Source organism: Juglans regia, chromosome 1 (assembly GCF_001411555.2).
Source record: "Juglans regia cultivar Chandler chromosome 1, Walnut 2.0, whole genome shotgun sequence".
Taxonomy (NCBI): domain Eukaryota; kingdom Viridiplantae; phylum Streptophyta; class Magnoliopsida; order Fagales; family Juglandaceae; genus Juglans; species Juglans regia.
In genome coordinates this window covers 39,172,565-39,185,904 of record NC_049901.1, presented here as the reverse complement: position 1 = coordinate 39,185,904, position 13,340 = coordinate 39,172,565, and the positions used below count along the sequence as shown (strand labels likewise).

Genomic DNA, 13,340 nt, shown 5'->3' with positions numbered 1-13,340 from the left:
ATTCTTTCTAAAAAAGTTATTCATCATTTTTGAGTGTTTGTACAAGAGAGGAGGGATCCTTCACTCCTTTTCTTTTTTAGTACCGATCTATGTATATGTTTTCATGCTAGGTTTTTTTTTTCTTTTATTTTAATCTCTCATTTCCACCGGTTCGGTTTTGGTCAGATCTATTGCACTCTAACGACCAATTATCTACACACGCCCCACCACACAACTTCCCAGCCGTTGATATACCGGGATGAAGCGAAACCACAGCGAAAATCTTGACGCATGACGCTCACGGGTGGCTTGTTCCACAAGTGGCCGTCACATGCCGCACCAGTAGATTCTCCACTTCAAGATTTTTTAGATATGCTCCACCCCATCTCACAAACACTAGCGCGTGGAGAAACTTGGTCTGCCACAGTTCAGTCCATCTGATGCCGGTCATTTTACTATATTTCCGCTTTACTTAACCGATCTTGAGGAAGGGAATACAAATCTTTTCAAGAAACATCTCAAGATAATAAATTGCAGTGCACCATAATTCGCACAGCTGTGTGAATTGCAAAAAATCATTATTTAAGACGGCGCTCTCTTTGCAAGGTATGGGTGGGGACCAAGTATTTGGTCTTAAAAATCGTTTTTTTTTTAAATTTTTTTAACATTTTTACTGTGATTGTTGTAACGGAACGTTTGTTAGGAAACTCCACCAACCCTCTCCTCATGACTCTCATTTTCATTATTTGAATGATATATTTGATTCCTTAGGGGGGGAAAACATTTGATTGCTCTTGGCTGCTCACTTGTGCCACCTGTTGGCACGGTGGGACCCAAAATCAAGATGTCAATCTCGGTCAACCAATAAAAATTTGTACTTTTTACACTCGAGGCATTGGATTTTCATTTGAGGAGGACGATGTTCATGCCAAGCTGGGCAGATGACAGAGAGAATTCAACTTTTTTTTATCATCATCTCCTTATGAAGTGTCCACTCTCTGCTCCAATCAAAATCCTCCAAAACAAAAGGAAAATAGGACCCACTCAGCAAACTCCAAGCATTAGAAGAGTTGGAGATGTTCGATGGCTTAAAGAATCAATATTGTATTCATATGCTGCTGTCGATTTTGAAATGGGTTGAATCCACATCAATGAAAGTACTTAGCACATGACCATGTCATGTCTATGCAAAACAACATTGACAACTTCGCTGCCACTAATGCACCACTTTGAGCATCCGAAGTTTGATGTTTCCAAACACACAAGGCCCAACACCCTAAACCGAACCCCAAGTAATAATGTAATCTAAATTGACTGCCCATCTCTTCCTAATTTTTGCCATAAAGAAAGACTACAGAAGAAGCAACATGATATCCACCGTCCATTTGGCCGGATATATATATATATATATATATATAGAGAGAGAGAGAGAGAGAGAGAGAGAGAGATGCACATGCCTTCTAAAGTTAAACAAGACTATAGTCTGCTTAAACCGGAATTCCCTTGAGTGTATGTACTATGTACAATTAATATCTTGTCATTTAATGGTGGCCAATCTATAATATTGTTATAATTTTGGAAGTGTTTTGTTCCTAACGAGACACATCATCTAATATTATATTGAAAAATTCCACATTCAGTCGACCCAGGTAAATGCCGCGTAAGCTGCTGCTAATGTGGCAAAATGCCATTGAAACGAACCGTTTCCCTCCAAGAAGCTTCCCCCAAATTTTTTTTTTTTTTTTTTTTCAATTCATTCCTTCCCTCTCTTCCTCAGTCCCTCCCTCTTGATCCTTCCATGAAGCGCATCCCGTCGAAGATGGTGAGTCCTTCCCCTGGAAGCATTGAAGAAACCTCGACAGCACGTCCCTCCCCTCGAACCCGCCACCCTCCCTCCCTCAGCCGACTGATGGAAGTTTGAGACCACAAATCGCTGCCTTCGTCTTCAGCTACAGCGTTATGTCATCTTCCTCGTTAACACGACTACAAAGAAAGCAGATGGTAGAAACAAGTGTCGCCATTATCCCCGCAAGCATAACCCAAAGCCATAGCCTACTCCCTATGGTTCCTCTGTAAGCCACCTCTCCCTCTCTCTCTCTAATAATTAACAATATATATGTTTACCATATGGGATGTTCTTTTCTTCCTTGATCTGATGGTGGTTTAGTACTTTGGTGGTGTTTTGTTGTTGGTTTTGTTGGTGCAGAGGGGGAAAAAAGATGGGTTTGCTTGATAGTTTTATGCAGTGTTGAGACTCTAGGAGGATGAATGGTAAATAAGGAAAAGAAAAAGGAAGTTATAGTTTTCTTTTCTTTTGTTGTGGCTCCGTTGTTATCGCATGAAAGAATGAGGAGCAATTGGAAAAAAAAAAAAGAAAAATAAAAAGAAGGGGAAATGGAAGTGTCAGTGAGTATGGAAATGAAAGAGAAGTTTCAAAATGCACTCAAAGCGCCGTTAGTTTTTGGCAAGAAGAAAACCAGAGCAAGAAAATGAGAAGCACAAATTGCCAAAGAAAACCAGAGGAAGAAAATGAGAAGCAGAAAAGCGAAGCGGGAATCCGAAATGAACTGCACTTTGTTTTTTGCTTTTTTTTTTTTTTTTTAATAGCAACTGCCACTTCAGCCGACTGAACGGCAACTATAGCTAGCAATTGTACATAGCGAAATTGTATTATATTAAAGAGAAGTGCTATATATAGTTACAAAAAGATCTCATAAAAATAAACTCATAAACTGATATGACTTCATATGATATGTTAGATCTATTTTATAATAAAAATAGTTTTACAATCTAAAATACCATATTAAATCACATCATTTTGTTAAACCTTTAAACCATAAAACTCATATGTTAAAATATGGGGTTTGAACAAACTCATCGTCTTATATATCATATCAGGTAACTGAGTCCTGAGGGGCAAGCAAGAAAGTTAAGCCCATGGATAATCATATTAATTCTAGTGTTTAGATAATTCTTGTTAATACCTCAAATAAGATATTTAATTAGGAAAAATATTAATTTCGATCTTTATCATAGATTTTATTTCTCTCAATCACACATGATTCTATGTGATATATACTAACCGACTCTTGTTTAAGTAGTTGACTTATAAAACTATTTAAAATATGTCACATTATTTACAAACATTTTACATTCATTTATTTTGATTAATTGTTGCTAGCTCAGAGGTAACTAATGCTTATCATTCATATACCAAGACCATAATTATAATTCACAAATGAAGAATAGAATTAATATAATACATTAATGACTCGTTTAAATTGTGAGATGAGATAAGATTAGATGAGTTGAATAAAATATTATTTTTTAATATTATTATTATTTTAAAATTTACAAAAATTAAATTATTTATAATATTTTATATAAAAAATTATAATAATAAAATAAAATGAGAAAAATTTCTTCCTTAGTACACTCTATTTAATACACTCTTCTTAATTAGATGAGCATCTTTGATTGGAATGAAGAAGAATCAAAATAAATAGATAGGTCGGCTTACAGATAGGTCGGCTTAAGTTCTACAAACAACTCCCCAACCACTTTGCTGTGTGATTAGACACCTTATAATCTCTCCCGTACTTGTACGTGATCATGTCTCTTTGTCTCAACCCCATCATGTCTCTATCATTGCCTTTTCTTTTTCTTCCCACCGTAATAACTGTATGCTTTCACATCACCATTTTTTGAACATTTTCTCCATCTAAATTCTAATCACAATTATAAAGATGACCCACCTATTAGTATTTAAAAATTGATCACGTTTACCTTCAATGCAGGGAACTTAATGAGATGTCACAATTTGTGTATGTAATTTTCAATACCCTAAGTCGGTACGTTGTTATAAGTCAAATATAAATTAATAGAAAATGATGTTGTTTTTTTTTATATTTATTTTCAATCTTATCATTTTTGTCACGTTATTTAATATAATTAAATTATGATCTTAATTAATCATTGTATTTAACTACTAGTTTCCTCTCATTCTCGCTAGTTACTATTTTTGCGATAAATCGAATGTGTGTATATATATATATATGTGTGTGGGTGCGCGTTGATCAGATTAATTGGATTACAAACATAAATCTAATATATGTTATTATATTATTTTGGAGTTGGTCTATCAAACTTAGACCTTAAGAAAATAGACCAATAATATATAAGCATGCAGCTTCAATTCAAATTGCTTGGCCAACCATTAATTAGGCACATCTTAATGGTCCTTTATAATTCACCACTGTTAGCATAATAGCATGATTGTGACATGAAGAGCAAGATGTTTCTCGATGTATATCTCATGCAAGCCTAAGTAAACATGATGATTACAATTACCTTAATTAGCTATACATTGTATAAAATGATATTTAATTCTTTCTAAATCTACCATATCTTGGTTAATTAAAGCTAAATATGTGTGACAAATACAAACAAAAAGAGTGAAATATATTATCATGGGTCTGATTTGGTGCATATTAATAAGGGATGATCTGAAAGAAGGGACAAATCTCACTCCATCTGATCATATCATTGACTATCAATGCAAGGCCACACCCAATTGTGGGGTTTGAAGTTATATATAAGTTTCTATTTCTCGAGAAATCGAAATATGCATATGAAGTTCTAAGTTATAAAGAAACGAGCTTGTTTCCTCTTACTAGTATCTATTTAGCATAAAATATGAAGCATTTATATTGCTCACGTTATGATTTGATCATTTAAAATAAGAGTAATGATACCAACATAACATATTTTATGACATATTTCACAACACATGTTTTAAAATGATGGTATTTTTATAAAATGATGTTACTTTTATAAAGTATTTTACTAAGTTAACATTCATTTTAAAATATGGTTGTGTAATTAATTGTTGTGAAAAGTAATGTGTGTTTATCATTTTTCTTAAAAGAAATATGGTGTTCTTCAACTTAAGCTTTTGTAGTTTCCAATTACACATGTTGTGTGACATGCTAAGTACTAATTGTTATTTATGTAGTTGATATATGAAGTCACAAAAAAAAAAAGTATGACTAAGATCTTGTTTGGTTACACAGATGAGATGATATGAAAATTGAATAAATTATTATTAAAATATTTTTTTTTAGATTTAAAAAAGTTAAATTGTTTATTGAATAACAAATAAGAATATTAAACATTCTAAGTAGATATTATCCATTTCAAGTAAAAAAATAAAATAAAGATTGGAATAAATTATTATCAAGTTTGTGTGATATATGGAGGATTTCTTTTGTTCCTTCGAACACAAAATTGTTGTAAAGTTTCCTCTTGAAAAATAATAAAATTGTTTTTTCATTATTGAAAAATAACAAAATTGTTGTATGTTTTTACATCGTATGCTGTATATAGTTTTGTGGATTAGATTGCATGGCCACTTTTGCACTTTTGTTGCACATCATGTGGGTCAAGTGCATAAAATTTGTTTAATGGATATTTAATCAAATTAAGGACCCCATTTTTTATTTGGGCAAGTAATATTGAATCTCCTGTTTCTTTAAAGATGAAAAAGAAAAGGATAAAGATAACATTCTTCAACATCTTATTAATATTTTTTATTGAAATTTTATTCCATGATTTTCTTTAAAAAACTTAACCCTCAAATTAAGGCTTCGTTTGGATACAAGAATTGTTTCATCTCATCATTATAACTTTTTCAAATTTACACACAAAATATAATAAACAATTTAACTTTTTCAAATCTCAAAATAATAATAATATTAAAAGAATAATATTCTAATAATATTTTATTCAATTTTCAACTTTCTTTTCAACTCATCTCATCTCAATTCACTATCCAAACGACACATCTTGTATATATACATTTCTAAACTTTCACACTCATAAGCTTGACATTGAAATTTTAACATAGCGAATTTAAAATTTATCCAATAATATCAATTTAAATGAAAAGAAGCTATAATAATTGAAAAGTATTTTAACCATGATTTGAATAAAAAAAATAGTGGAATTATTTATTGAATAAATGATCAATAATTTACAAGTAAGAATATATTTAAATGTACAAACATGTTTAATATTTAAATGATACGTGACACGTGTTCTATTACCTCTTGGAAAATGATAGGGATCGGGATCCCTATCAAACATCCCGCATCAATTTATTTTTTTAGTTCTTTTTTTGCAGTGATTAAAAAAATATTATTTAATAATATTATAATTTTTTTTTATTTTTTTTAAATATTTAAAAATGTTAAAAAATGTTGTGAAAAAATATTTATAAGTTTTTTTTTCAGATCATTTTTTAACACTTTTAAAGATTTTGTTTTTCAAAAAAAAGAAAATTTACAATATTATTAAGCAATATTTTTTTAATCACTACTTAAAAAAAACTAAAATAAAATAAAAAAGTGGAGCGGGATGCTCCAACAGGATCCACCAGCATATCCTTAGCATTACCCATTGAGTCGGGCTAATCTGTCGTCCAGAGTAACCCGCTCAAATTTATTGACCCTCAATTTTTGATTTTTTTTTTTGATTTTTTTATATTTTTTTAATATATTTAAATATTTAAAAAAAATTAATATATTTAAAATTACTTCTTTAATTCTTAAATAAAAAAAAATTGACACGCGGTCAAAAATATGATAAGATTAGGAGGACAAAGTGATCTTTTCCTTAACCATTACGGTTGCGTTTGGATGTTGAAGTGAGTTGAGTTGAGCTGAGTTGAGATAATAAAATATTGTTAGAATATTATTTATTATTATTATTATTATTTTAAGATTTGAAAAAGTTAAATTATTTATTATATTTTGTGTTGAGATTTAAAAAAATTGTAATGATAAATTGAGATGAATTGAGAGAAGTTGTGATTTCAAACGAAGCCGTACCTCTTTGTTGAAAGTCCAACCTCGAGATCTTGAAAGATTATTTTATTTAATTAAGAATAAAATTATTATTTTTTAGAAGCAAGACACTCAAAATCAACCGACGGGGTTGTCATGATAAGAGCCTATAAGGAGCAGACAACCAAGCATACAATTACTCAATATCAAACTGCTCCCTACGCTCCTAACACCACTCCCCAACTTCCGCCCTACACGTGTCCGACAGATCTAAGTGCATGCCATGAATTTATATATATATATATATAAATATAATATTAGACAGGTGTAATATTTATGATTTGTAAGACTTAAAAATTGTTATCACTTTTTTCTCTGTTGTTATGACATTAATATTTAAAAAAATAAATGATACGTTGTGAGTGTGCAAATGTCGTAAAATTATTTTAAAAAAAATAAATAAATATGAGATCCATATGAAAATAAATTAATTTTTTATGAGTGGACTCTACTCTTTTTTAAAGCGACTACATATCGTTTATGTATTCTACGACTGTATATAACATTACTGATTTAAAAATTATTTGTTATTTTTAACTCATTTACCGATCGTTTAACATTATTTTCTAAAAGTTAATGAATAATATTTATTTATTTATTTATGGTCTTTATATTATGTTAACAAATAAAAATATATAATTTATACAAAAATTTAATAAAAATAAATTTACAGATTAATTTAACTTGATAAATTGTGCATGTCAAATTATAAAACTCCTCTAATTAACTTATAATTAAATCTAGCATTTCACATCAATTAATAACTTCACTTTTACAAGATGTAAGATATTAACTCATTTTTCTCATTTATATTTATGAAAAATTTTATACACCACACTATCATCTATTTTTATTTAATTAAATATGATGTGACATATTTATCACTATTAAATAATTATTTATTAAACATTTTTTTATCATCTAATAATAATAAATATATTACATATCATTTAGTATGATTAAAATATGATGAAAATATAGTGTATAATATTACTCTTTATTTATTAATGAATAATGCACCAACGCACGAGGAGCCTTGATACAGAAGCAATGTCCCGAATACCGATATCGAGCAGCTGAATTTAAGGGTTAGTTTAGACATAGAGATGAGATGAGATAATTTTAAATGAAAGATAAAAATTAAAAAATATTGTTAAAATATTATTTTATAATATTATAATTATTTTGAGATTTAAAAAAATTAAATTGAGATTTAAAAAATTAAATTTTTTATTATATTTTATGTAAAAATTTAAAAAAATTATAATAATAAAAAGAGATAAGAGGAATAAAAAGGTGTAAGCCACTCTACTTTTCCCTCCCAATTTGGCACTCTTTGATAGGCTTTTTTTATTATTATAATATAATGTTTTATAAATCTTGGATCCCCTTCACGCTCTTTCCTACTGTGTGCAGCTTGTCGGCTCAAGTCTTAACACACTGTTTGGGAGGCAAGAAAAACCTCGAAAACTCCTGAAGCAGCATCATGCTCCTTCCTACTGTGTGCAACTTGTCGGCTCAAAGTCTTAACACACTGTTTGGGAGGCAAGAAAAACCTCGAAAACTCCTGAAGCAGCATACATACGAGAGACTGTTCACGAAAGTGAGGTATATACAGGCAAGAACAAAATGAAAATATAATTGCTATTCGATGATATTCTCTTAGAGCAAAGTTAAGGTTGTAAACAAATATAATTGGTTCGAACTTCATTAATATAAATTCGACTCGGGTAAGATTAGTTAGTAAACGAGTTCAGATTAGAAAAAAAACTAGTCTTATTTATTAAATAAATTAAAATCGTAAAAACTAAACTCAAAGTTAGCTATAACTGTGTTTATTGTAGTTGCATTATTATATTTGAAAAACAATATTTATAATCGTTGAGTGCGTAAGTTTCGTATAATTTTTTTTTTTAAAAATGAATAAATATAAGATATGCATGAAAGAAACTAATATTTTAATAGTAAAATTTATTTTTTTAAAAAAATGATTATACGTCGCTTGCACACTTTATGACTCTAAATAACATTACTTATTATATTTTAGTTTTTTTCTTAAGATTTGTTTACTAATGCACTGGTTGTAGTTTAAGAACTTATAAAAGTTCCAATTCCCGACCACAATAATTGTGGTATGAAATATATTATATGATCACACGAGTTATAAATTTACAAGATTCAAAAGTCTAACATAAAAATTGATCGAGTAAACTTTAAAAATAAAAGTGAAATCGCTCGTGAACCAATACATGCAAAAGAATGAACCTCATCACAATCATCCTTGTTCATTCTACACATGTAGATTTCCTTTCATTATTATTTTTAAGAAAAAAACTTGATACTTTGTTTTGATATTTTCTTAAAAAACTGTATATTCATATTTATTAAGATATAAAATAAATAATAAAATCTACATATTTCTATCTATATAAGCTTTTGGAACAAATATTGAATCTACATGGTATAATAGCAAATGTCTTGAATTCGAATCATGATTCTATACTTTATTTTATTTAATTTAATATTTCAAATGTTCAATCATATATTGATAGAGAATCGAACCCACACGTAAGAGAGTGTGTTAAAAATATTAAAATAAATAATAAAATTTATTTCTTTTTATGTACTTAAATTTTTAAGATAAATAATAATTTCACACTATTAATCTCGTCACTTCCATCGTAATGATATGAAATTGAGTCTACTAATATTAAAGAATGTAAATTCGTTCACCTTTTGCCTTTTATGCTATGATTTATTAACTTAATAAACATATTCTTATCAAAATCCCTACCAAATGTATGTCAAAACATGATTTTAACTAGAAATATAATTATTATTTTTAACGTACTTTTAAACTACAGCCAACAAGCTGGTTGCGAAATAGAAAGTTTGACAAAAAAAAAAAGGTGATTTCGAAAAAAAAGTTGACAAAAAAAAGAGTTTCCTTTCAAAATGTGCGAATCTTTTTTTTTTTTTTTGTTTTTTGTTTATTGTTTTTTGTTTTTGTTCTCAACGAAAACCCGCCTTGTCGTTTAGGCTTTTAGCCAATAGCGACAATTGTTTGCAAGCGTACCACTCATCTCACACGCTCTGTATATGCGCGTGGGAGAAGGTCCCGTCTTGGAAAATATCTAATCGCCGGGGGGTGATGACCTGTCGCATAAAGATGATAAAAAAGTGGAGCCACGTGGGTCCCATCCCGTGACCTAAGGAAAATATCAAAACCATGCTGGATGGCCGCCACGTTATCTAGTGTTACTGTACGTGCGTCCTTTTTATATATTACGGTGCTGCCGCACCCATTTTTCACGGTTTCTCTAGGCAGAGGCCCTCCTCCTCAGTCCTCACACACTCCCTTCTCAGTTCCATCTCAAAAATAGTATGCTCGCTGTTAATGGAATGGAGGCGAACAACGTCATCGCGCCGTTCGTTATGAAGACTTATCAGATGATCAACGATCCGAAGACGGATAGTTTGATCACCTGGGGAAGAGCCAACAACAGCTTCATCGTCATCGATCCCTTGGACTTCTCGCAGAGGATCTTACCTGCGTATTTCAAGCACAACAACTTCTCCAGTTTCGTCCGACAGCTCAACACCTATGTGAGTAAGAAAGCAAAAACAAAACAAAACTGTAGCAAATCTTTGTCTCTTTGTGTTTGGTTTCTTACAAGACCGTGATGGAAAACTGTTCTCTTGTGTTCTGTAAATGATCAGGGATTCAGAAAGGTGGATCCTGATAGATGGGAATTCGCGAACGAGTGGTTTCTCCGAGGCCAGAAGCACTTGTTGAGGAACATCGTGCGGAGGAGGCAGAGTCGGAATTCGAATACGCAAGGGTTGAAACACGAAGATGTAGATGATGAAGAGGAACTGGTTATGGAAATAGCGAGGTTGAAGGAGGAGCAGAAGGCGCTGGACGAAGAGCTTCGTGGCATGAACAGGCGTTTGGAGGCGACGGAGAGAAGGCCGGAGCAAATGATGGCGTTCTTGCACAAAGTCGTGGAAGACCCAGATATTATACCCCGCCTAATGCTCCAGAAAGAACGGACCAGGAGACTTATGAGCGAGAAGAAGCGGCGGCTAATGATACCTTCTGCATCGTCGTCTTCTTCGATAAAGACTGAGGACGAAGAAGAGGGAACAACTCAAGGCGTAAATTCGTCGTCGCCGGAGACTGGTTTTGAAATCGATAATTTTCGTGAACAATCGTCGCCGGATAACCCTACGCCGGGATGGTTTATCCAAAGGCAGGTGATGGGTTCTTATTCGATTGCCCAAGAACCTTTTGGTTGCATCGCCATTGATAGCCCCTTTTTGTCGGCGCCAACGGCCACTACTACGGGAATTGGAAATAGCACGGCGGTGTCTCCGCCAGAAAGTAATATGTCGGGTTATGGAAATGGGAGCAGTGGCCAAGTAAGCCTTTTCACAGAAATGGCGGCTGGGGTGGAGGCGAGTCCGCCACCGCCTTATCCGTTTTCTCTCTTCAGAGGTGGCTTTTAGCTTTAGCTTTTAGATAGTTGATTCACAAGATTTCTCTTGGATTCTATCTTTTCTATTAATTTCTATCCCTTTTTTTTTTTTTGGTTGTGGTTTTCCTAAACCAAGGAAAAGATTAAAATTATGTGCTTGATATATGTTAATTATTTTTTAAAAAAGAAATAATAATAATAAAAGTCAATATCTAGTGATGTTTATAGACGTTGAAATAATTCAAAACACAGAAATAAATGTCAAAAAATCTGTGGCCTGATTAGCATAATCTTCAACCTTTAAAATAGAAATTTATAGTTCGAAACTTCTTTCTTCTAAATGCATTAAAAAAAAAACACAGAAATAGATGCTAAATTTTACGTGTCTATCTTTTTAGATACTTAAATCTGGTAACAAATTTTATAAAATTATAATCTTAAAGCATCGACATTGTTGGGTTGCTAAAATCTCGATAACCAAATAAATCTCGTATATTCAAACGTATCATAGTTAATATTGTCTTGTAACTAAATTCTATATAAGAATTGATTAGAATAAAGAACTCACTGTACAAGCAACATTTTAAAAAAATTTCTATCAAAGCTGAGAATCCATGAAGAAAGGCCACTTAAATGAAAACAAGATTACAGCAAAAACGTATAGAAATTAAGCTACAATATGGCTATGCAACTTGACCAATTGGGAAAGGATCCATGTAATTTTATTTGGTGCATGATGCCTGCCAGAGAGAGAGAGAGAGAGAGAGAGAGAAACCAGGATTACGGGAATGACATGTGTGTTGTCGCTCAAAATTATAGGAATTAGAGGGACTTGGGGTCCATGCCAATGTGAATTGGGAGTCTCGACGCAGCTCCAGATATATGTGTTTGGTAGGTTTTCCAGGCGGTGTCTCGGATTGGTCTAAACAATCCAAAAACCACAGTGCAAGTGCTGCTGTGATTGGCCGCATCAAAATACTACAGAGCCCACTTGAGCAAATGACCCTTCGCCCCGCTTTTGGGACGCCTCTCAAGATTTCAGGATGGGAAACTGCCCACGTAAAATAAAACGAACTGCCACTTCGTTTATTTTTTTTTACACCGAAATGTATAAATATCATAAAATTATTTTTTAAAAAAAGTAAAATTTATTTTTAAAAAATAATTTTTTATACAAGTCTCATATTTATTTATTTATTTTAAAATAATTATATAATATTTATACACTCACGATCGTAATTATCATTTTTCTTTTTATCGTGTATATATATATATATATATAAAAGTTGGATATGTATTTTTAATACACATTTCATTATTTAAATAAAATAATGTAATAAATATTGAAGTGGAAATGTTGGGTCATTGGGTCCCGTCACCACTCTGTATTCTATGCCTTACCAGTTACCCTACCTGAGATGGCATTTTTGTTTCCTTTCATTATATCTTACAAAGCCAATGCGCTCGCCGTGAAGGAAAAACAGACATAAAATTGTATTATATATAATATTAAGTACGTTTATTTATAAATTTATTTCTAAGTTTCTTTTTTAAATTCTAATAATTTTTTTATCATAGATGGAATGTTTGATGAAAATAAATAATTAAGGGCTCGTTAAATGCATAAATCATCTCACTTCATTTTATTTTATTATTATAATTTTTTTAAATTTTTATATAAAATATAATTAATAATTTAATTTTTTAAAATTTTAAAATAATAATAATATAAAAAAATAATACTTTATTTAACTTATTTAAAATTTTCTCATCTAATTTTATTAAAGTAAAAGGAAATCAATAATGATAACAATGAATGGATTAACATGACATGAGGGATGGGTCGAATAGGGCCAACCGGAAAACTAATGCACTTTTTTTTGGGGATTCACTAGACGCGTGTCGCGATGCGAGAGCAACTCGGCGAGGAAGTGGGGCCCAGTGATGACAATAATGGGATAGGTTAGCGGGCCCACTGTGG

General features: G+C 31.3%; 1 protein-coding gene across 1 annotated transcript; it reads left to right on the top strand.

The window, feature by feature from the left end:
• Positions 1–10,200: 10,200 nt before the first annotated feature.
• LOC108979361 (heat stress transcription factor C-1-like) lies at positions 10,201–11,516 on the top strand. The gene is made up of 2 exons (XM_018950030.2): positions 10,201–10,487; positions 10,602–11,516. The coding sequence occupies exons 1-2, from the start codon at positions 10,266–10,268 to the stop codon at positions 11,388–11,390; spliced, it is 1,011 nt and encodes a 336-aa protein (XP_018805575.2). The 5' UTR covers positions 10,201–10,265; the 3' UTR covers positions 11,391–11,516.
• The last annotated feature ends 1,824 nt before the right edge of the window (positions 11,517–13,340 follow it).